Here is a 26,261-nt window from a genome sequence, read left to right on the forward strand (position 1 = left end):
GATCTCCAGGTCATTTTGTGTCTGGAGGAGTGCACTGTAAAGAGTCTATCCTTCCTTTGGCTCTTACATTATTTTTGCTACCTCTTCTGCAATGTACCTTGATCCTTGGAAGGTGTGACAGAAATGTTTCAGTGCAGAACATTCCTCTGTCCCTTCTTCTCACCACTATGGCACCTTCTGAGTCATCCCAAGGTCACTGCCATCTGAGAAAAGAAGCTTCTTTAACCAAAAGTGAGAGTAGCATTTATATATGGGTATGAATATTAACAGAAGTACTTACTGGGCAGTTTGGTGAGCATAGTATATATATTTAGCCAGACAGCAGCAGATGTTACACCCTTAGTACTCACAGCTACCCCTTTCATAGGTTTTCAGCATCAGGCATGTATTCTCTTCCATGGAATCGGCCTCCATTCCAAGTAGAGAGCAGTTGGTTTTCTCCATAACAGACATGCCAATATTGTACCCACTGGCTTACTTGGCCTGGCTGCTCAAATTTAAGGTTTGCAGTGTCCATTGTTGAGTATCTCCACTGGTGATTTCTCTCAGTTGGTCTACATAGAGAAGGTTTTCAGCTCAGCTCCAGCAGGATTTCTCAATGACCATGCAGCCCAATTATGTGGAGTCTTTAGCAACAAGGTCTTACCATCTATTCCTGGTGGGAAACCAAGAGCCTTGGCAATGGCCTGTAATGTTTTGGTGGTATCAGTAACCTCCCTGGCCAACAATGCACTGGAAAGTATCCCATTCCTGGCAGTGAAAAATTTCTAGTAACAATCTATGGCTTCTGGGTGTTCCATTGTCCAAAAAAGTAGGTTTCCATATGACTTATTCATACCCTCTTAGATTTTGATTAGCCCTCCGCCCACCCTTCCTTTACTAAATCTCTTCCTCTGACCTCACTTAGGCCTTTTTACCCCCATTAATCTGTTCTTCCACTTACATATATACAATACCATCCTAGTAAGTCCCCCCTCCCTCCCTTTCTATTTCCTTTATGTCCCCTTTTTAGCTTACTGGCCTGTGCTACTGAGTTTTATTCCACCTCACATAGAAGTCCAATCATTTGTAGCTCAGATCCACATGTTAGACAGAATTTGATGTTTGGCTTTCTGGGTTTTTCTAATTTATTAATGATGGGTCTATCAGGAAACCAATGGCACTCTCAAAATAGGCAATTTGGATATAAGTTTGTACAATTCTTTGCAGTTATCTGTTCATATCTGCAGGACTCAAAGAAATAGCAGGGCTAGTGTAGGACCTGAGATAAGTAGCTGCCTGGAAATACTACCTGGCCTTCCATGACCTGGAGGAAGACTGGAGACAACAGTGTCTAGAACAGGACTCCAACAGCCATGCAGACTTCTTTACAGGTGCGGATGCAGTCAGGATTAAAGTTAAGGAAAACTATTAGCATACCATTTTTCTTTCATTTTGCAGTCTTTTTTAGGGAACCCCATTGATTGTACCAAATTAGATGCTGGAAGTCCAAAGAGAACTATATATTTTTACCTGGAACACAGAACAGTGTTGGAGCAATTGTGAAGTACAAACTGAAGATACCCAGTGTACTTTGGCAAACCATTTTGCCCACTATTGAGGATCTCCCAGACTCAATGGGCAGAATAACCAGGTCTGTTCTAAAAACACTGCCTTGTATTTAGCTCACTGCTTTCAAAGTTAAATCATGCCTGTTACACACACACATACATATGAGCACATATACCACATACAAATGCAAAAAAATGGGAATGATGCAATTAGCCTCAAAATCTTATTGTGATACTTCATAAAGTGAACATGCATACAGTATTCCCTGGGTGAGAGGATCTTGGTGGCCCTGCAGTCCTGGTTTCCCTACAGCGTAGAATTTTGTGTTGGACAACATGTAAAGCAAAGGCACAAGGCATGAAAATACAATAGCACCACCGTAATGACAGTTGTTTTTTTTTTTTTTTTTTCCTTGAAACTATGCTCACTTCTTTCCTAAAAAGCCAGGACTTTTCACAAAGACTGTTATAGTTGAGATGTGCACAGTTCCCAAAAGGCCCCAGTAAAGACTTGGTCCTTGGCCTGTGACACTCCTGGGAGGTGGTGGAACACTTAGGAGGCAAGCTTTCTGGTGAGAAGTTAGGTACGTAGGAGCATGATCTTGCAGGGCATTTTGGGACCTTGGCCTTTTCCTGTTTCTCTTTTTGCTGGCCAGCATGAGGTGAGAAGCTTGCTGTACCACATAATCCTGCTGAGCTATTCTGCCATGTCACAGGCCAAAGGAAACAGGGCAAGCACTCCTGTACTGAAACCTCTAAAGGCATGAGTAAAAGTAAATCTTTCCTCCTTTTATGTTGTTTGATTCTCACATTTGTCACAGTAACAAAACAGCAATGCAGCGTGCTTATTTTGTCATGATTTAATCATATATAATGTTTAATTTGACAAGTACGAGAGAGACATGGTAGGCATAGTTAGCGTTTCACCAATGGCTCAAATTCATTCCATAGGGTATGCTGGCTAGTGGCTTCACAGTCAGGGGTTGTAGTTCTCAACAATATATTCCCACCCTTGCATTTAAGAGGGGCTATTTGAGGAGTTTTTCAAATGAAAGTAGAATAAAATGATTTGGGTAAGAACGAGGCAAGTGTACCTTGTCTAACCTCTGAATAGACTGAAGCAGCAATGATGGTAGAGCTATAAAAAGGAAGGACTTGGGCTGGAGAGATGGTGTAGTGGTTAACATGCTGTCCTGCAAAGCCAAAAGATCCAGATTCAACTTTCCAGGACCCAAGTAAGTTATATGCACAAGGTGGCCCATGCGTCTGGAGTTTGTTTGCAGTGGCTGGAGGCTCTGGTGTACACATTCTCTCTCTCTCTCTCTCTCTCTCTCTCTCTCTCTCTTTCTCCCTCTTTCTCTCTCAAATAAGTAATTTTTTTAAAGGAAGGATTCTTACCCTTGAATTAACACCTTGACTCTTGCCCACATTATACCTGAATTGTGTACATTTGTCTGAAAGGATTATGTTTCTGCTTTGTTGAGGCTCTGTGATTGGGTGTCTGTCTCTATAGTGTAGTAGTTGCACTTGATCTATGATTTTACTTTCTACAGTTTCTGTTGCTCATGGTTAACAATGGCATGAAAATATTAAAAGTAAAATTCCACAAATGAATAATGCATATTTTAAAATTATGTACCATTCTGCACAGTAAAATTGTATGCTTTTCCATTCTGTCTTCTTAGTACATCAATAATTGCTTTGTTCACTATGTCCATGCTGTATAGGCTACCCTGTTATTCATCAGTTGGTACCCATCTTGGCTATAAATTGACAGTCATGGTATCTGAGTACTTTTGTTTAAGTAACCATTATTTATTTGTGTGTGCATGTTGTTGTTGTTGTTGTTGTTTTAAGGTAGGGTTTCACTTTAGCCCAGGCTGACTTAGAATTCACTGTGTATTCTCAGGCTGGCCTTGAATTCATGGTGATCCTCCTATCTCTGCCTTCCAAGTGCTGGGATTAAAGCATGCACCACCATGCCCAGCATAAGTAACCCTTATTTTATCTAAAGTTTTCATTCGTGAAAATTAAATTTATATATTTTTCTTTGAGTATTTTCCATTCTGATAGTTCTATTTACAAAGGAAAATATTTGCAAAGCTACGTGTTACTTACATTAGGATTTTCACTTAAAAGCACAATTAAGAAAATCAAGACCCCCATTCTCCACACTAAATTTAATTATATTTGTCAACCAAAACATAGTAATATAGATTAACAAATAAAAAGAAATATCGTATAATGTTATATATTTACTTAAAACCATACAAATAAATTTTAGGTAAAATAATTTTTTTTAATATAAGGAAAGGAATTTTTCAACTTTACATGGTATTTGATTTTAAACACACATATACACATATATGCAGATATATATATACATATATATATATATATATATATATATATGTATGTATGTATATATATATGTATATGTATATATGTGTGTGTGTTATTGGTCTGAAAAATGAATTTGAATAATAATTTACATTAATATCTGCAGTACAAAAACTTATACATAAATAAGAAGTTTAAGTTATGATTTTATATTATGGGGTGGGGGAATATGTAAGCTAAGCCCTACTGCACATACCTACAATGTTCATTAGTTGGTCACTGTCAGAATAGTCAATGAAGTCCATGTCAATTTTAATTCATCTCTATCAGATGTTCATTGGTGTTTCTTTTTTGGTACATGTCAAATAGATTGGGTGAAACTCCAGCCATTCATATTAAAATTTATCCTTAAAAATCAAGTCAACAGTTCTCTATAGAAGACTTAAAACATTGCAAAGTATACAAATACTCCAGTATCTCTTGGAAATTATCAATTTCACATGGTTGGATATTGTTCCACGGTGATGAGCTTACTTTTAGAGGCATAGTGAATTCCTTATACAATTTTTTTTTGAGGAAATGATTGATTTGGAAACCTTGTACTTTTTCTGGTATTATAATACTAATTGCTGCTTGCAAAGAAAAGTATTCAAAAAAGGCTCATTTAGTAATCTGTTCTAAAAAATAAAAAAGGGCAAAACAAAGTTATTGTTAGCTTTGTGTTATGAACTTCAATAGATGTACAAAAGACAGTTTTGACTTTGGCAAATTGTTTCCTCACCTCAATAGCTAAACATCAAAGACTAATGGAAATTAGAGTAAAGGAGTTTTATTGAAAGATGGGTACTTTTGAGAATGATACAACAAAGAAGTCTGAAAAATACATTTTCATTATTTCTTGATAAGCATATAATGCATATAAAGTTTTAGGAGTATTAGTAATTCTTTTTATCTACAACTGTTAAAAGTTTCATTCCTGAGATTTTTGGAGTCAATTAAATTTTGTACATTAAGAAGCAAAAAGGAAACAAATGTTTTTCCTTGTTTTGAGGCTGAAAAGGGAACCAACAGTCTCAGCAATATTCTGTTATTTCCATAATCAGGATTTTCATTTGGAATATAGTTACACTGGAATTAATTTCATAACTACTGACCTCCAAATATGCACATCTTCAAGGAGTTGACATATTTAGCTTAAAGATTGTATATGCATACAAATGTTATTACTAAATAACTGCCATTGTTAAGTATCTTCCCTTTTGAAGTACAAATATAGAAATAAAGTGAGTATTTGTACATCTGTTTTGATTTAAATAACAATTCAAGTATCTACTTTAAGATGATTTTCTGAAAAACATTAATATTTATGAACCACAGCTTTAAATACATTTTCAGAAAAGCAGAATATTTCTTGAATATTCATTGTTTAAATCATCACTTAGACTATATAGGTCACAACCTAGTTTTGGTTTGCATTGTATGTTTTACTAGCACATCATCATACATTTTTATTTAGTTCTTTAACTAGTCATTTAGGAAAAACGTTAACATCAGATGTATGAAAGAAAGCTGCAGATTGTAACAATTCATTTCAAAAGCTGTATTAAAGTAAAGGAATGGTCTGAATATTAAGTCATTTGTGCTTATGTTATGATTGGTGCAAAGGTGTTCACAGAGATTTTGTGAGAGATGGAGTTGTATCATAGTCTTGAAAATGAATTCCTTTAGAAGCTGTGATCTTCATAATAGCTCCATTTAGGGCATCATCTTCAATGAGTGTGATCAATCCATTGGCAATCATTGATGGGCTAGAAATGAAGAACACCTTTTTATTGTGAAGCCAAAGAATAAAGTATATTATCACTTCAAATTATTTCTGAATCATCTATAGCCATGGACTTGTAAAAGAAAAACACATCTCATTAAGCTATTATTTCCACTTTGTATTAAGTTATTTACTCACTAAATTATATCACATACTTAGTGGTAGATTTCCATGCCCAATTTTTTGTCAACCAGGAAAATATATGCAGTCATTATTTACAATGATAAAACAACACTTTTCTCATCTTTGTCATAGTAGTAGATCACAGACTTACCAAACAGAAATGTCATTAGATAAATATAATAAATTAAACATAGCATTTTAAAAGATAATTTTCTATTAGTTTCTATGTTTTGCATGTATATATGGTATTTTCACATGCATGCATGCATATTTGTTTGTATGCAGGTACACTTATGTTTGCAAGTGACTATTCATGTAAAGGCCAAAGGTTTATGTCAGATGTCTTCTTCCATTGCTTTCCCCCTTACTGAGAACTTGAACCCAGAGCTCACTGGTTGGCTAATCTTGCTAGCCAGGTTACGCTGGGGATACCTCTACTTCCAGACTTCTAGGATTACAAATGGGCTACCATGTATTTATGTGGGTGCTAGAGATCCTAACTCTGGTCCTCACATTTGCAAAGCAAGTGCCTTATCCACTGAGCATTTTAAGTACTTTTCATGTATCATTTTATTTAAATCTTTCAAGAGTCCCTAAATTTGTTGAGTATTATCTCCAATTTTTTCATGTGAGAAAATTGAGGATTTTTGAGGTTTGGTAGATAAGTAAGTTCATGGTCCATAGTGGAGCCATCTGATTTCTTCAATAAGCTAACCATGATTATGGGCTCAGAAAACCTTGTCTACTCTAATTCATACACAATTCCCCAAGTGGGGTGTGTATATACATATTGATCAACTTGTTTATTTTATTTGTAGTTTTTGCTTTCTTTTTGTTTTTTTGAGACAGGGTCTCATCTTAGTCTAGCCTAATATGTAATTTACTCTGTAGCCCAGACTAGTCTTGTCCTCATGGCAATCTTCCTACCTCAGCATGTTAAGTGCTAGGATTAAAGGTGTGAACCATTATTCCTTGCTTATAAAAATTGTTTTTATGAAAGTGGCTGAAAAAATTTCACAAGTATTTTACTTGAGTATTACTTAAAATTTAGATAGACAAAGGTATAATTGCTTTCAAAGTGACTAAATCTTATCTTAGAAAATAAATCTCAATGGCTAAAAGTACTGTTTGTATGGCAAAGCAAAATTAATAGTGTTAAACATATGCTATTCAGAACCTAAATTTCTTTCAAAAAGCTTGTCATTAAAAGCTTTGACGTGAGCTGGAGAGATGGCTTAGTGGTTACGTGCTTGCCTGTGAAGCCTAAGGACCCTGGTTCGAGGCTGGATTCCCCAGGACCCACATTAGCCAGATGTACAAGGGGGCGCATGCATCTGGAGTTCGTTTGCAGTGGCTGGAGGCCCTGGCGCACCCATTCTCTCTCTCTCTCTCTCTCTCTCTCTCTCTCTCTCTCTCTCTGCCTCCTTCTCTCTGTCTGTTGCTCTCAAATAAGTAAATAAAAATAAATGAAAAGATAATTTATAAAATAAAAATAAAAACTTTGATGTGGGCTGGAGAGATGGCTTAGCAGTTAAGCACTTGCCTGTGAAGCCTAAGGACCCCAGTTCAAGGCTCGATTCTCCAGGACCCAAGTTAGCCAGATGCACAAGGGAGTGCACGTGTCTGGAGTTTGGTTTGCAGTGGCTGGAGGCCCTAGCACGCCCATCTCTCTCTATCTGCCTCTTTCTCTCTCTGTCGCTCTCAAATAAGTAAAAATAAACAAAAAAAAATTAAAAAAAAACTTTGACATGTATATTGTTTTTCCAAATTTGAAAGCTTATTTTTGTCACTTCTCCTGCTTGTGTAGATATAACTTCGTTCCATTGTATAAAGATTAAGGAGTTTTACTTACTCTAAAATTCCATAGAATTTCATCATTTCCTTAATATGATCCTTGTATTCTATATATTGTCCCATGTTTTCTTCCTTTTCAATGGATTCCAGGATGGGTGTGTTGACAAAGCCTGGACAGATAGCATTCAGTCTCACACCACTGTTCATGAGATTAGCAGCCATCTGCCAATTAGAAGCACAAAATTGTAAGTTTCACAAGTTATTCAGGTGGTTACCATAGGACAAAGTTAAATAAAAGTTATTCAAGAGACAGATGTCAAACATACTTGTCAGATAGCCTCCCAATCCCATAACAGTGAGTAGTAAATGTGAAGACAGTAATAGATACGTACCTAAACTACAGAATTCCTTCTCAAATGTCTTATTTCATTAGTTTTTTTGTTAAAGCAGTATACTGAACAAATTATCGGCTATACCCTGAAAGAACCTGTTTTTTTTTTTTTTTTGTCAAGTATGTGCCCCCTTTTTGTTCCTGTTCTTAAAATTGTATACTGAAATTAAGCAAGTATTATAATGTTATGCCAAGTGTGGTGGTTTGATTCAGGTGTGCCCCATAAACTTAAGTGCTCTGAATTCTAGGTCCCCAGCTAGTGGCAGTTTTGGAATTAGGGCCCCTTGGAAGTGATGTATTGTGTGGGATGGGCTTATGGGTGTCAAAACCAGCTCCCCCTTGCCAGTGTTTGGTACATTCCCCTACTGCTGCTATCCATCTGATATTGGCCAGGACCCTTTGCTCATGCCATTATTTCCCCCTGCCTCATGGAGATTCCCTCTGAGTCTATAAGCCAAAATAAACCCTTTTCTCTGAAAAGCTGCTCTTGGTCTTGTATTTTCTGACAGCAATGGGAAAACTAACTGCAGCACTAAGCTTTCTTTCACGATTGAGATCATTTAACAGAGAAGTATTTGTTTAAAAATAGTTTAGTGGAAGCTGGGCTGGTGGCACATGCTTTTATTCCCAGCACTCTGGAGGCAGAGGTAGGAGGATCATTGTAAATTTGAAGCCATCCTGAGACTTCATAGTGAATTCCAGGTCAGCCTGGGCTACAGCGAGACCCTACCTCGTAAAATAAAAAAAAAAATACAATAAAAAAATTTAAAAAGATACGTTAGTGGAAATTTTATAACTATAATTAATTATAAAGATACGATTTATCTCTCTATCACACTCTACAAGGATCAGAGACAATAGCAAAAGATGTGGCAGAAAGAATATAAGACCCTAAGAATGTGGAGGAGTACTTTCAGGCACAAGATGCTGGTTACATTCATGGTCTCACAGTCTGTCATTACCTTCAGAAGACATGCACAGTACTGGGTCCATTAGGTTGTTGTCACAGATGGTGGAGGAGGGGGAAAAAGCATCAAAATAAAGGAGAAACAGTTGGAAAGAAAAGGAAGATAATTGGAGGGGGACAAGAGGGTGGTAGAAAGGGATTATATAAGTATTTAATAAGTTTTTAATTGAAATTATTTTAAATGAGATAAGAATATATTTAAAAAATTCAAGTATGCTTAATAATGTCATCTAAAAAGATACTATTAGTAATTTTCACTATCTGGAAGACAATTGATGACTAACCTTTATGCTTAATTTCCAACCTATTTATTCTATTTGATCTATTTGATAAACATAAAACAGTCATTCATAATTATATATTTGTAGATTCCATCTTTGTAAATTACCTTGCTGGCTCAATTTATTCAAATTCTAGCAATAAATATGTGTAGAGCTTTTGTGGAAATTTATGATCATACACAGAGCAATTCTGAGCCATGAATATGCATGTGCTTATTGATGTCTGGCTATCCATATTTTATACATTTCTATACTCTTTGTTGGTGATTTTTTTTAATTTTTTGTTTATTTTTATTTATTTGAGAGTGACAGACACACAGAGAGAGAAAGAGACAAATAGAGAGAGAGAATGGGCACAGTAGAGGCTCCAGCTGCTGCAAATGAACTCCAGATGTGTGCGCCCCCTTGTGCATCTGGCTAACATGGGTCCTGGGGAATCGAGCCTCGAACCAGGGTCCTTAGGCTTCACAGGCAAGCGCTTAACCGCTAAGCCATCTCTCCAGCCCTGTTGGTGATTTTTATACTTAAAAATATTTAAACTGGCTCTCAGAAATGCTACATCATAGTGTTCTTGTGTAAGGAAACTTTGATATGCGACAGAAAAATTTTGTGTTAGATAAGCTTTGCTCAGGCCCAAATTATTAATGCTGTTAGCCATGACTTCAGTATTCATACAATATATAAAAGTAAGCTATTACTAAGTAGAAATACATATAATATGAGGTTATATATTGCATGCTTAACCAAAATGTCATGACTCTAGGCTCTCAATTACTTGACCTTATGTTTCTTCTCTTAAAAGCAATGGGTCAGCAGCTAGTAATTCAGTGTTTGCAAGTAACTTTATAGAACATAAGTACTTTGAACAATGAAAATCGAGTAGAAATTTTCAGATGTGTAAATTTAAATACAAAATTTTTAATCTTTAATATTTAGTCCATTTTATGTTTTATGTGAACATAAACCTTAAATGAAGTCTTTTCAAAATAAGTGAAACATTCTAATCAATTTAAATTAATAGTGAAAACTACTTAACTTCCTTTTTGAGGGAACGACACATTGACACATCATTTCTGTTCCCTCATGCTTTCTGTGTTAACATAAAACACTGCATACTTTCTTTGTTCCATCTACACAAACTACTCAGATCTTCCACCTGTTCTTTCCTCTTCTATATTTGTTCATTATGATACATTTTCCAAAGATTAGGCAGAATGGTATTCTTAAAACAAAAAAAAATGTGATCATCACACTTTTGTGCATAAGAAACCCAGAAGCTGCTCACAGAATAAAACTAAAGGTCTCATACTTGGCCCATCCGTTCCTTTCACTCTGCTTGCATCTCATCATATCTCATCTATGTCACCCTTGCTTGCAGGCAGCGTTCAAGCTTACCTGTTGTCAGTTATTAAGATGGCAATCATCGTCACTTTATGCTATCAACTTGTGTAGTTTAGAATGTCTACAAGCTTTTTGTAACTCTGTATGCCTTTCACTGTTAGCCTTCATGGGAACACTGTCCTTGAGCACTCTGTCTAGTAACTTTCTCTCCTATCTCTTTCCAGCGCCATACTCACATTCATTTTTATTGTATCTCCAGTGATAAGTACTACGGAGAGTATCTAACATGCTCTATATGACATAGGAAGGTTGAATACTATGCAGATTTAGAATCAATTAAAAACAAGAGCATTTATTCATTGTATATCCCTGAGACATGTTTCAATGCCATATCTATGTTTAGAATTCATATTACAATGGTGTCTCCATTTTCACCTAGGTGTATTCAGTTCTATATTTCTCTTTCATACTTTAAAAATTTTGGGTTTCATTTACATATGCAGAAAGAAGAGATTTTGTGGTTAATCCTCACCGCTGCTGACCGCGTGAATCCAATGATGCCATGCTTTGACGCACAGTACACAGGCTGCTGTGCAACTGGCATGAGTCCTGAAAAAAACACATCCGCATGCTAAGTGACTTGATTTTTTAAGTAGATTATACAATAACTATATGAATAAATGTTTTATGACTATTTCAATGTGAGCTTAATCTGAAAAATGCACTAAACTAGAAACAGACAATTTGTCAAACTCAATAGCTTCAATGTAGCTTATTATATAGAATACATGGTATGCAACTTACATTTAGAGTGATATGAAAGATTTTCTGCTTCTCTCAATTCTTTAAAAATTGATGGAAAATAATGTCATATTAAAAAAGAGAATCATCTATAAAAAGCCAACGTATTTTTTAATCTAACTATCAGTTTTTCTGACTGGATTTAAAAAAATATTCAGTGACCTTTTTAAACATCGGCCTATGTAGCTGAAATAATTTGAATCATCTAAGAGATACTTGGAGATTATTAGTTTTTGCTATAAATCAGAATGCATGTTCCTATCCCCATTTTGTCTTATATGCTTCCCCTAAGAGTTTAAGAAATTTAAAAGTTCACTTCATGTAGGTTGTAGTGATGAATACTTGTAATCCCAGCACTGGAGAGGCAAAAGCAGGAAGATCATGAGTTCAAAGAAAGCCTGGATTACACAGCTAGACCCTATTTCAAAAATCCCAAGGGTGATGTGGAGAAAGTGAATGTAACTTCTTTTTATTGAGAGATGTACTAGCTGCTACTGTCTGTACTATAATAGCTGTACTATCTATCTATCTATCGATCGATCAATCACTCTATCTAAGATCTTAGTTTTTGAAATTATGCAACCCACAACAAAATTTAATCAATTATATATTTTCAAAATTTTCTCCATATACATAATAGCAAGTGATTAACTTCATGGAGAAAAAAGTCAATCTTTTGGTATCTAATAGCACCTTTTCTCCCTTAACTTCTGGTCTAGCCAAACTCTCTAAAAGGAGACAAAAAACATAAAACAAAAAAAAAAAAAAAAAAAAAGGAAAGAAAGAGAAAAAAATCAGTCCTTGCCTGAAAGCCTACCAACCAAGATTCAATTTCCAGGCCAACACATGGAAAGCTGGATGCAAAACTTGATGCAAATGCCTAGAATTTGTTTGTAGCAGTAAAGGTCCTGGTGGGCGCGCTCACGCGTGCATACACACACACGCACACACACCAAAAAGAAAGAAAACACCATTTTTATTGTACTAGCTTAACACAAAGCTTATTTTTCACACTTGTCAAAACTAAGTAATTTCTGAGAGTAACTTAAAAGTTTTTGAAATAGTCTCACTATGTAGCCTAGGCTACCCTTTAACTTGAATTCCTTCTGCCTCAGCCTCCCAAGTGTTGGAATTACAGATGTGTACCACCACGCATGGTTTAGATTATCTTGGAATACTTTTTTTAAAAGCTGATTTGTCTGAGTCAAGAAACAGTGACCCTTGGTTATTGTGATAAGAGGATTCAGTGTCATGCTAATCATACTACATTATTCTGCTGAGATGTTTTTTTGTACTATGTTCATCTCCACCCAGCTATATAATGGCAAAACCTCACTAATCAGTTGTGAGTACTGTGCCAAAATTCAGCCATAAACACAGGCCTGAACCACTCCCTGTGTGCCCTCCAGGCTTCAATTTATGAAGCATGTTTGCTCACGAGCCGTTTAAATCCCTAAGGATGGTAGATCGCACATGGTACCTAGTGAGCTAAAGGCACTAGAACATGTTGGTCCTCTCATTGTTTTGGTTGAGTAAAATGTAGGGGTTAATTAAGCTTATCAGTGGCAGTCAGCAAGAATTTATGATGTCTCTGCAGAGTACATAGGTATATTAGACATGTAAGATAAAGGGAGTTAATGAGTATAGTCAGGCATTGATGCTTTTTGTTTTGTTTTTCCTATTTCTTAAAAGTTTAGGAAGAGTTTAGAGGATGGTGTTCACATCCTGCAGAATATAAAATGTGAACCTTATCAGAGATAAGCTAGTTGTCACAACCACAAAAAGCACAAGAACATTGCTCATAAATATTATCCAAGATGAATTTTGAATGAATTTTTGTTATGCATGCGAAGATGATGAACTTCTAAATTCCAGTAAACAACTCATGGTGTCACAGATACAATAAATCAAACACTGTTTTCTTGGTTCTGGTCATAAGTAAGTGTACTTCTTCCTTTCAAGGTAGAATTAGAAATTCAGTCATCAAAATATGAAAGGAAAGCCGGGCGTGGTGGCACACGCCTTTAATCCCAGCACTCAGGAGGCAGCAATAGGAGGATCTCCATGAGTTCAAGGCCACCCTGAGACTACATAGTGAATTCCAGGTCAGTCTGGGCTAGAGTGAGACCCTACCTGGAAAAAAAAAAAGTGAAAGGACTTGTTTATACACTTGAATTTCTATCCTTCCTTCCATTTCATCCTCCCAAGCTAGGATTACAGGTGTGAGCTACCACACATGGTTGAACTTGTTTAAGTTTTTAAAATGGCATTGGAGTTTATGAATTTTATTGACGTATTCTAATATTTTCAATGTGAAATATTTCACTTGTATTTCTTTCACTTTCTAATATTAGATCAGTAGCTACATGAATTAATTTACTATGCTCAGAAACCATTTCCCTTTTTCCATTTTTATAGCTTTATTGGACTATCATTGACATATAATAAAACTGCATATACTTAAGGTATATAATGCAATAAGTTTAACATACACATATACTAATGAGAATGACACAATCAAGACAATGGACAAAACCAACACACTAATGCTTCTTATTAAGTCCTTTTTGCCAATCCTCTCTTCCCAAGAATGTACTGATATGCTATATTACACATGTTATATAGTATCAGTTCTTTTGGTTCTGCTCTTTCATTCATGATAACTTTGAGATTCATCTACATTATATATTGGTGTGTGTAGCAATAGCACATTGCTATTGTTCTTGTTGCTAAATAGCATCCCACTGATAGATATAGCATCAGTTGCACATAGCATTCATCTATTTGTTAATAAATATTTGTGCTGTCTCTAGTTTGAGGGTGTTGAAAATAAAGAGGATTCCATTTTTCATCCATTAGCCAAGGTATAGCTAATTTGTTTAAGCAGGAAAGTTATTTTGTTTTATCATTCAGTACATGAAGATTTTAAATGTTGCTTCTTATGTTTTGAATCAATGGGGCAGATTATAGTAATCTGGAGTATTCTATCCTCAGTTTTCTAATTGACTCTCAATTAAAAAAATTTACTATATACTTATTTGCTATTTTGACAATGGACAATAAATGTGGAGAGAATTAATTTTTTTCCTTGGGCCTAGGAGATGGTTCTCCTGGTAAGCCTACTTGCTATATGTTATGGTTTGAATGTACAATGCCCCCATAAACTCATGTGCTTGAGTGCTTCGTCCCTAGTTGTTGGCACTGTTTGGTAACTTTGTAGAACTTTTAGGAGGTGAAGCCTTGATAGAGGGAGTGTGTCTCTGGGGCAGGTTTTAGAGTATTATAATCCAGTCCATCTTGCTTTTGAGTTTTCTACTCCCTCTCAGCTGATTTGAAGATGTGACAGTTGCTGTCTTCCCCTGTCATGCCTTGCCCATCATGGACACTTCCTCTTAAAATTATACCATAATAAACCCTTTCCTTCCATAAGCAGCTTCTGATCTAGTTTTTTGTCCCAGTAACAAGAAAGTAACTACTTGTGTTCTGGGGATCCAACTTGGGCCCTTTTATTGAAAAGTCCAAGCATGGCCATGCATGTCTCTATCTCCAGTCATTTAGAGTGCAAATCCTGGAGAATTTCTGGGGCTCACTGTTCAGCCATTCTGACAGTCTGACATCAGCTCCAGGTTTAGTGAGAGATTCTCTCAAGGAAAGAATGTGGAATGAGACAGAAGGACATCTGACATTTGACTATGGCTTCTGCAGGCATGTGTATGGGATACATAAATCTGCATACACACATGCAAATAGTATACATGCAAACACATCATACATACTATACATATATACCATTGTTTTCTTTTGTTACAGCAATGATGTTAGTTGACATAGAAAAAATATCAGAAATCTATTATTGTATTAAATGTTGAGATTAACTTTTCCTTTGCAAGTATATTATTGCTTTCATGGTTAAGCTTTCGTGTTGGTTAACCATAATTCTAAGAGTTGCCTTAAAGTACAACAGTCACGTGTAATATTATTCTGTGTGCTTCAAATACAATATTTGTCCTGAGGCTGGTGATTGTGGTCAGCACACAGAGTTGTTTTGGGTGGGCATGGTATGAATCTTGGAATCCAGTCATATGTCTGTTAGTATAAATATACTATAAGTTCTTGAAATTCATAACCCTTACAATTATTCATAGCATCCATCTGTAAGAGAAGTAGATACTTGAAGAAAGAGACAAAGAAGAAAGAAGCAGCGAAATTAAAACAAAAACAAGCTTCATGCTATGGCAAAAATACTGTGAATGAAAATGCTTTTAGCATTAAAGCAGTTATCAATATTAGGTGAAGATAAAGATGAGAATCATTGTCTTTAAGATATTAACATATTGTAGTATTACTCAAGTAAAAGTATTTATTTGGCTTCACACAAAACGTCTCAAATGACTGACTATATTTCATGTATCCACATTCATTATTTCCATTTACTCCACAACTCATTGTACATAGACTGTCTTTCTACCACTCCAGGTGGACAGAGCTCATGGTATTTGCCAGTCTTAACTCTCAAACTCTACATCTTGCTTGATTCCTTCTCAGAAGCAACTACTCTAGTTCATTCTTTTCTTCTTGAGACACTGGCTTCTTTAAGCTAGTTTCTTTCTGCCTCACACACACTATCAGCTTCTTCTCACTTCTCTCATTGGCCAAACTCATTAGCATGCCAAAATACCCCAGAGCTATCCTGTCCTTCTGTTTTTGTTTTTATGTATACTCTTTCAGTGGATGACTTTCTCCTCTCCTGTGGATAAAACATATTCTCTCCATTTCTCCCTCTTTGAAACATGCACATAGATATCAAAACAGTTGTACATTATCTTCATATTTAAATGCTCCTTTCTCTAATCAGGATGGATTATAACGGCCCAAATCCAGACACTGACAGTCTCTCATGCTGGTGAAGATTTACAACAGGAATAGCCATTCATTGCTGGTGGGACTGAAAAATGTCACAGGCACTTTGGAAGATAGTTTGGCACTTTATTACATAACATAATTTTACAATATAATTCAGCTATTGTGCTCCCTAACACTTACCCAAAGTAACTGAATACATATGTCCAAACACACAGCATGCATGGATACTATGGCAGCTTTATTTGTAATTGCCAATAGTTGTAGATCAACAAGATTGTTTCCATTGATGAATGGATGAATCATAGCATATTGAGATAGTGAAGTGATAAATGGCAACAAGAACAAATGAGGTATCAGACTATGAAAGAATATCCTAGAGCCTTAAATGTATATCATAAAGAAAATGAAGCCAAACTATAAAGGTTACATGCAGCATTATAGGAGCTACATGACATTTAGGAAAATGCAAAAATATGAACACAGTAGGAAAATCAGTAGGTGTTGGAAGTGAGGCCTGAATAGGCACAGCACAGAGGATTTTAGGGCACTGTCTCTAGTCTGTAGGCTACCATAGTATTTTCTTTATATATTTGCAAGTCTACAGAATGCATAACACCACAAATGAACTCTATGTTAGTCATGGAAACTACTAATAACACTGTGTTCTTCTGTTAATGCTCACAACCAAAGAACATATTAGATTTCAGTTGAACTTAGTGAAGACAAACACTGTATTTTTATCCAGCTCCATGGACCTCTTAATACATATGTATTCCTGTGCTGGGAAAAATAAACCGTATGGTGAATCATAGACTACAGGTGACAATAATGTGTCCATGTAGGTTCAGCTATTGTAATGCCACTCTAATAAGGGTATTGATAATAAAGAAGATAGTTAATGAGTAGTAACAGATTTATGTGCATTCTCTGTACACATTTTCTCAATTTTGTTATGAATCTAACACTTATCTATAAAGTGAAGTCAATAATATTCTTTATTTGAGACAAAGTGTGGCTATGTAGCCCAGGTTGTACTTGAACTTAGTATCTAACTGAGGCTGTCCTTGAACCCAAATCTTCTTTTTTTGGCTTTTCATGTGCTTGAGTGACAGGTATGTACCACAAGGCCAGGCTACAATTATCTTTTTAAGTATGTTTATTGGAAGAGATTGTGGCATAGTGGTTTGGACTCTGAATATCAGTCTGATTGAGTTCAAATCCTGAAATCAGCACTGTAAGCCCATGCCATCTTTAAAGAGGTAAATGCTGTTTACTGCAAGCCAAGGTAGTAATAATGGTCACTGTGAGTCTTGAATTAACTAATGTTGGTGCCATACACATATTATACATTTCTGAGATGGTTAATCTTTATAAGCTTGACTGGTTCAAAAAACACTAGGAGGCACACCTCTGAGTGTGTCTGTGTGATTGTTTTCCCTGGTGGTAAGATGAAGAAATGCAGTGGGCCTGGGGGAGACAAAAAGTAATGAAAAATGCATATGTTCAAAATGAAATATATATGTATAAAAATGTTAAAAACAAGTAAGAATAAAACACAATATAAAAGTTAAAATGTTATTTTGTTAAACAATTTAATGTTACTAATAAAACAAAGGATTATAACTTAACAGAAATATCTGAAGAAATGCTGTCTTATTTAACATTGTGATAAATCTCTAGCCTGTGCATGGAAAGTGTATTTTATATTTAAAAGTTTAAACATGTTTTTTTCAATAATTACAGACTCATCATCATATAAGATTACTTAAAAATACAAAATGCCACTTTTTAAGACACCAAACTTAGTAGTACTGAGTTTATGCCTATCAAAAGATACAAATATAGGGGCTGGAGGGATGGCTTAGTGGTTAAGGCACTTTCCTGCAAAGCTAGAGGACCCAGGTTCAATTTCCCAGGACCCACATTAGCCAGATGCACAAGGGGGCACACACATCTGAAGTTTGTTTGCAGTGGCTGGAAGCCCTAGTGTGCCCATTCTCAGTCTCACTCTCTCTGTCTCTGATTCTAATAAATAAACAAAAATAAAAAATATTTCTTAAAAGATACAAATTTAGAAAAAGAAAATCATTAGAGGGGAAACTCCACATCAGAACAAACATTTTCTAACACCATTCAGAATAATATTACTAAACAACCCTTGACTAATAAGATATTTTATATTACATATCTATCATTTGAAACACCTAAACATTGCTAATGCATTTATCAGATAATTAAAACCACATTTATCAGATAATTAAAACCATTTCTGCAGTAGTCTCTGCTTAATATTTTTTCTATTCATACTTGCCAAAGCCAATATTAATTAATCTCTACTTCTCACAGGAAATACTCAAAAATAATTTATATAAAAAACCATAATTCCCTCATGCAAAGCAATGTATGTGCATGTTTTTGTTCCTCAAAGGACAGAAACATGTGAAATGAACTACTTAGAAATACTGAAAAGAACTCAACCTAGGAAAATAAATTGTGAGTCCCAAGATGATAATGCTTGACCCTCAACAGCTGTACCAAAAAGCTGTGATGCAAATCTCCCACATATTTTTTGTTTTTACAACCAGAAGAGCAACCACTTGCCCACCTGTCATTTTAAGCAACACTTCCCTAATATAAGGAAAACGGAAGAACTACTGCAGATCTGGTTATCTATGTTTGTGCCTGAAGCTGACCAATGTAACTGGTGGACTTCCTCATTATGTGCTTTTTTTCCATAACACAGCACACTAGGGAAGTGCTCTACCACTGACCAGCTACACGCCAGTCTTCTCATGCTGTTTTCCCTCCCCATTTGTCAAGAAGTTATGTTCTAAAGTATGGCATGACATCCAAAAGTCACATAAGCTTTCATAACTACTACATTATTTGTAATAAAATCCTCTCAGAATGATAAGTTCAACAGTACTTTCTAGTTAATCATTCTCAGAAAGTTGCTTCTAGTGTTTCACCAACCTTCTTCCTGAAAGTTTAGTACCTGCTTGTGCTGTGGTCAGAGGACACCAAGACAAACATTCTTAACTATTCAAGGCACACTGGAGGCTAGTTCCTTTAAGTGTGGACCCTAGTCCTGGTACCTGGGAGCAACATTCCAGGATACCACAGTCTTGTTGAATCAGAATCTGTACTAGACAAAGTCCCTGTGTACTGTTGAGGGTGATGTTTCTGCATTGTAAGTTTTAGAAGCTCTGGTAAAAAACAAACAAACAAAACAAAACAAAACAAAAAAAACAAACACTGGGTTTGAGAGATGGCTTTGCAATTAAGCACTTGCCTGTGAAGCCTAAGGACTCTGGTTCAAGGCTCGATTCTCCTGGACCAACCTAAGTCAGATGCACAAGGTAGCACATGCATCTGGAGTTTGTTTGCAGTGTTTGTTTGCAGTGGCTGGAGGCCCTGACGTGCCCATTCTCTCTCTCTCTATCTGCCTCTTTATCTCTCTGCATGTCTGTAGCTCTCAAATAAATAAATAAAAATAAACAAAAAAAGTTAAAAACTATTAATTTTCTAAATGTCCTTTTCCCATGCTAGGAAACCTTTTACCTATTCCTCAAAGGGCTCATTGATAAATATTTAACTTTTCTTCCCAATTCCTTCTAATATGTCTCTACCTAATTATTTTCAGGCAAGAGACAGCAAAATCTCAGTGAACTGGCATGGGTAATCTTGGCAGTGCTAAGCAGGAAGTATGGCTCAAGTACTCATGACAGCTGGCATCTGAGCAAAGATCCACATATCATAGGAACCATTCACTCAGTCCCTGATATCCACTAAGATATAGCAAAAGTAAGATTTCTTTTCCTACCACTGCTCATTCTTATGCTTCTTGATGTAAGTTGTTCCTTTGAGAAGAGTTGTTTCACTATAAATTGGAAATAATTTAATTGTCCTCTTTTACAAGGTCTGGAAGCTGGTAGTTGCCAAATAAGTGTCAGCCACTTCCTTATGTCAAGAGCAGCTGGAGAGAATGGTACCTTGTGATTTGCATTTGTTTCAGAGATGAAGGAAGGTGAGCAATATTTTATTCACCTGAAATTTCTGGTCTATTGGGACACTGCAATCCAACCATTGTCCCAAGGCCCCTGTAATTTAAATATGCATCTAAATTGGGTGCGCTGGTGCATGCATTTAACCCCAGAACTCAAGAGGCTGAGGGAGGAGGATCACTGTGAGTTCAAGGTCAGAATGGAGTGAGCTACACTGTCAGTTCTAGGTTAGCTTGGGCTATAGCAAGACCCTATCTTGAACACCCCTCCCATTAAAAAAAAAAAAAGCATCTCTTTAGTCTATGACATAATACATATTTAGTTCTGCTATCTTGATAGTAAATACGTATTAAACATGAATATATTTATGTTATAAATCTAATATAGCACCATACACACACACACACATATATTTCTTAGGCTAGAAACATTACCCGGGCATTTTATTTTTCCACCTTCTTTCTGGTATTGTTAGCATGTAGTACACCTGTACTTGTTGCCTAGAGTAGTAATTTAGTATTTTTCAGTACTTTTGACTTGATGGCAATAGTTAGGTAATTATATTTTTTAAAGTAGCAGAGTACAAGTGGGCTGTTGTTTAAGACCAAATAAAAACTTCTAGTTTTTCAAGTATTTTCTTGAAAGTTTTTAGGGTGTATGTGGGTGTCTATGTGTGTGTGTGTGTGTGTATTACATGACCTTCATGGTATCTTTCAAAAAAAAAATGTCACTGAGTACCTTGTCTCAGATAATGGCTCTACTGAACAATTATCACAGCATAGACTGTGTAAACAGAAAACATACTTAACTTGTAAGATCTTTGACACTCCATCTTCAATACACTAAGACCTCAATAGCTCAGTAAGTATGCAGGTGGGACAGGATTGGTATAGAGATTCTTTTTTTTTTTTTTTTTTTTTCTGGGGCAATTTAGTTTTCCCTTCCCATAGCTTGAAGCCACTAAGTATGTAAGAAGCATATTTGACTCTAATGGGGTATTTTATGGTAGCATAGTTGTTTAGTTATTTGTATTAAACCAGACTTCATTCTTCATTGTTCCCAGCAACATTTTTTAATACTTAAGGATAAATGTGGCAAAATGACTTCATGTTTGTGTATTGTATTCATAAACATTCATACAGAAGGGTCCATGTGGTCAACAGCGCTCAGAGCCCTTCTGGAGATACAGTGAGGAGTAAACTCACTCCTCAGCACTTGAAGGAATCTCTCTCCACTTTACTCTTCTGCTTGTTAGACCCATTAATTGCATTTGAAATTCTGTCTGTGTCAGTGGTCATTATTCACTAGTCTGTCTGCCCAAACCAGTGACAGTGAAGGACTCCTCAGAGTCAGTGTGAAAGATCATGAGGACAGACCCTTCTTGAGGTGAGTATAGTTCATGATTCTCCATTCACTGCAAGTGAGCCAAAAAAAAAAAAAAAGAAAAAGAAAAGAAAAAAAAAGAAAAGAAAAAGAAAAAAACAACAACTAAATGAGGTAAGAAAGGAAACTTGGGAAATACAGCAAGAAAATGTTAGAAGTACTTTGACTTTGATGAACCCCTCTAAGGTTTTTTTCCTCCTTTAACTTCTACCTATGGGCTATGAATCAAGGGCATAAAATTGTTGATAAGATGTCTGAAAAAAATGGTGAAGACTAGGGAGGTCTTTTTCCTTCTATTATTATAATACTCTGATATTGATTTTTATATTTACTTATATCTTTGCTTATTTACTTATGTGTGTGGTGCTAGGGATTGAACCATGGGCCTCATGTATGCTAGGCATGTGCTCTACCACTGAGCCACACCCTGAGTCTTTTTAAAAAATTTTCTCCTTGAGACAGGGCCTCACTATGTAACCCAAGCTACCTGAAACTCACAATACAACCCATGCTTGTCCCAAACTGGAAATACTTCCATTTCTTCCTCCTGAGTGTGGGGATTATATATTTATTTTAAACAAGCTACATTTGCTATGGAAAAAATCAACATTCTTGGTAAGATGATAAAATACAAGACAGCATTTTCTTTGTTGTTTGTTTTTGAGATAGTGAAGGAGAAGTAGAAGAAAGCTAGCTTCTTTCAGGGAGTTAGGAACAGAAGTGCAAGGAAGGGACAAAAAGACTAGGCCCAGTGCAGAATTACCTCTTAGTCTTCTCTCCCAAGTTTTGTACATATGAATTTTTAAGAAAACAGTAAATATCCTGTATTGATTCACTAGTCATTTACATAATTTTCTTATGCAATTTTTCTCATAATAGTATAAATTCAGTTATGTCAACTTGCCTTTAGGGTTCAAACCTCTATGAAACTAAAATCTGGCCCTCGCTAAAGCATATTTCACTTACATTTTTTACATTTTCTTACGTTTACCTGTACTGTTATCATTAAAATGCTTTAATATGTATGTCGATGTTATGTAAGCAAATGTAATGCAATTATCCCTTTATGATTTCTAGTATTGGTTTGTAGTACTGTTAAGAATGTCATTTCAACTTTAAGCAATCCAGAAATTAAGAAGCTACTTAAATTTTCAAAAGACCTAAAAAAGGAAATTCTTACTCTGAGTGGCAACTTCGTGGTGGTTTAGGGATCATCTGACAATGATTATTACAGGGGTGAGGATAAAACTGAGAACCAGAAACTGACTCAACCATAGGTGTTCCCCCCTCCAATATTACTGCTGACTACACTTCCTACCCCAAACACTACCAAAGGCAGAAAGGATAGCTATGATTGTGTGTGAAGAATGGGGTTTAACTTCCTATTTTGAAACCATCACACTGGACCAAGTATGCAATTTAAGGTCTTTGTGGACATTAATAGTTTAGATTTGTTGTCAATATTGATCAGAATTCTTAAACTTTAAGTATCACTTGGATCCTTCATGATCATTCATGAATTTTTCCTGAAGGTTTTTGGTGCTTCTTTGAGACAGTTTTACTATGTAGCTCAGTGTGGCCTCAAACTAACAACCCTTCTGCTTTTTTCCTGCCTTACTCTCCCAGTATTATGGTTACAGCTCTTCCTAGACTTTTAAATATAAAATCACAAGTATGAGGAGATAGTTCAGTGGGTAAAGTGTTTGCTGTGCAAGACAGTTTAACAACTCAAGTTCATACCAACAGGACTCACAGAAAGCAAGATGCTTGTACACCTACTGCAAGAATGGAGGGTGAGGAAGGGAGTGGAGAAAGGTGAATCCTTAAGCTCTTGGACCACCTAGACTAATATATGCAGTGGTTCACAAGAGACACCCTGACTCAAAGAAGGTGAAAGTCAGAGAGCGATGTCCAAAGTTGTTCTCTGACCTCCACATGTGTGCTGTGGCATGTATATACCTATACTCATGCATGAAGGCATATGCATGCAAGCATACACACACACAATCACTCAATTAACATTTCCCAAATATTCTACTGTTTATAGTTACCAATCAGCTGGTATTAATTATTTTGTTCTCAAGTAAATAGGTTTGGATTACTTCTATGGCCCCAAGCCATCTATAATTGGTGTGGCAAAGAACATCAGCCATCCACTGATATCCATTTTTTTCTTACACATGGTCTTTATTTTCCAGGTTTTCTTGTATTTAGTGAACCATGAGAACAAGCTTGATATTTATTATGAGAGAGAAGATATAGAGAGAGAAGAAAGAGACAATCATTGCTAGATCCTGTAGCCACTGCGATCAAACTCCAGATGCATGTACCACCATGTGTGCATGTGTGACTTTATGCATCTGGCTTACATGGGTTCTGGATGTCAAACCTGGGTCACTAGGCTTCATATTCAAGTGCCTTAACTGCTAAGCCATTTCTCCAGCTTGATACTGACATTTGAGTAGAAGTTAGGTTTGCCAATGTGGAGCTGCATGGTTTAAAAGAGCACGTATGTGATATCCCTGTGCTACCTCTTTCAATACTAAAAGCAACCTTGCAAGCTTCATGTGGAAGATGTAGACTTTCTGTCAACCACGCTTTCTGAGTAAGTGTAGAAAAGAAACACCCTGCAACCAGGATATTGTTTTTAGCTAATAGAGAGCTACTGTATGAGCTTATATTACACTGAAACCATGGCATGCTGAGGCTATCTATTCCAGCAGGTTAGCATATTCCAAGTTGTACTCATACCCTATGTCTAAATTACATGTTCTTACTAAAATCACCAGGAAATAGAATAGCTTTAGTTCACTTTAGTAGTTTCTTATTGTGTCAAGGCTTCTTGCACATGCATTGCTGCTTGGAAGTGTCACAGTGACTACATATATATATGTATCACTATACCATCACACACATGTGTGCACACACACACACACACACACACACACCATAGCATTATACACACATGCACACAGAATGTATATATGAGATACACTATGGATAGATATGTACATATACATGTATGTATGTGTGTATGTATATGGTGCCATATAAGATAAATTCATTTTTAAAAAGATACAACTTAGATATCTTCTTTTTAAAAAATAATTTATTTATTTATTTGTGAGAGAGAGAGAATGGGCATACTAGGGCCTGTAGGCACTACAAACAAACTCCAAACATATGTGCCACTTTGTGCATTTGGCTTTACACGGATACTGGGGAATCAAACCTAGATCTTTAAGTTTTGCAGGGAAGTGCCTTAACCTTGAGCCATCTCTCCAGCCCTGGTTCAAATTATTTATATCACATGATTAAATTTCCAAAGAACCACTAAACAAACAGAACATCTGTTTCAAACGTGATTCAATGACATATGTACTTTAAAGATTTACTTTTGTTGCCCAAATTACCAGTAGGAAAATTGTACTGTTAATATAATTATTGTCCTTACCTGCTAAAGATGACATATTGATAATGATGCCACCATCACCTCCATTTTGCTTACTCATGTAATCCAAACCAAGATAGGTTCCACCAATCACAGAAACCTAATGCATGGTCATAAATCAAAAAAGCAACACAGCTGTTAGCTTTCATCATATGCTCATACACCAAAGATATTATTGATGATTTAGATACCTTAGGAAGAGGTTTTAAAATATTACCAATGAAACATTTTGTAAGGATTCTTTTTAAATAAAATTAGTTATTGAACCATGGTTTGCTGTAGTAGACAGCTTCAGGTTCACTGAGATAAACTTCCAGACCAGGCGTAGTTATGGAGGAAAGGATATTTTGTGAAGCTTACAGATCCAGGGGTAGTTCCACAATGGCAGAAGAAACTGGCCTGGTTTCCCAGGACCAAGCAGAGAGAGAGAAACACAAGCCAAAAGCCACATAGCACAGCACACTTCAGGAACTCCAGCTAGGCACACTTTGCATATCTTTAGATTGAAATCTCAAACCCACCACCACACCTTAAGATCCACCCAGTGACACTGCCTCCAGCCAGGTGGCTACAGATGCAAATTACAAACTAATAAAAAACTGAATATATTGGGAGCCATCTATTCAAAGCACCACATTCCACCCCTGACCCCCAATAGATTTATAATCATCACACATTGTAAATTGTACTCAGTTCAATTTCAAAGGTCCTCACAGTCTTGACCAATTTAAGATATTAAGCCCTGTATAATCAAACAAGTTAAATACTTCCAACATTTAAAGGCACAGAGTAAATATTTTCAACTGGTATAATGCATAGCAAAGAGAGACTAAACCAATGCAAACTCAACCACCATCAAACAAACATCAAACTTCTGCAGTTCAAGTTCAATATAACCAGAGACTGCCAGTCTCCAGATTTTCCAATTCACCCCTCAAGCTGGGCAGAGTAGCCAGGGAACACTTCAATACTAGGCCAACAGTGAACTCCATGATAGCCCTTGCACAGCTCTGGTATATCCAAAATGTCTTTAGGACTCCATACAAATCATGGTCCATCTTCCAAAGGCTCTTTCAGCTTATCAGGGAATCATGCCCTGCCTCATGCCACATCTCAGCAGTGGCTCCTGGAACAGTGTGCAACTCAC

The 26,261-nt window shown here is 36.1% G+C and overlaps 1 protein-coding gene across 1 annotated transcript in view; it reads right to left on the reverse strand.

Moving 5' to 3' along the window:
* Nucleotides 1-4,008: 4,008 nt before the first annotated feature.
* Hpgd (15-hydroxyprostaglandin dehydrogenase) overlaps nucleotides 4,009-26,261 on the reverse strand; it is a 38,734-nt gene continuing 16,481 nt past the window's right edge. The window contains exons 5-8 of the mRNA XM_004657122.2: nucleotides 25,118-25,214; nucleotides 11,145-11,221; nucleotides 7,691-7,854; nucleotides 4,009-5,698 (exon numbers count right to left, since the gene is read on the reverse strand). Coding sequence (XP_004657179.1) covers nucleotides 5,560-5,698; nucleotides 7,691-7,854; nucleotides 11,145-11,221; nucleotides 25,118-25,214 — 477 coding nt within the window. The 3' untranslated portion in view covers nucleotides 4,009-5,559. The remainder of the gene's footprint in view (nucleotides 5,699-7,690; nucleotides 7,855-11,144; nucleotides 11,222-25,117; nucleotides 25,215-26,261) is intronic.

This window comes from Jaculus jaculus, chromosome 1 (assembly GCF_020740685.1).
Source record: "Jaculus jaculus isolate mJacJac1 chromosome 1, mJacJac1.mat.Y.cur, whole genome shotgun sequence".
Lineage (NCBI taxonomy): Eukaryota > Metazoa > Chordata > Mammalia > Rodentia > Dipodidae > Jaculus > Jaculus jaculus.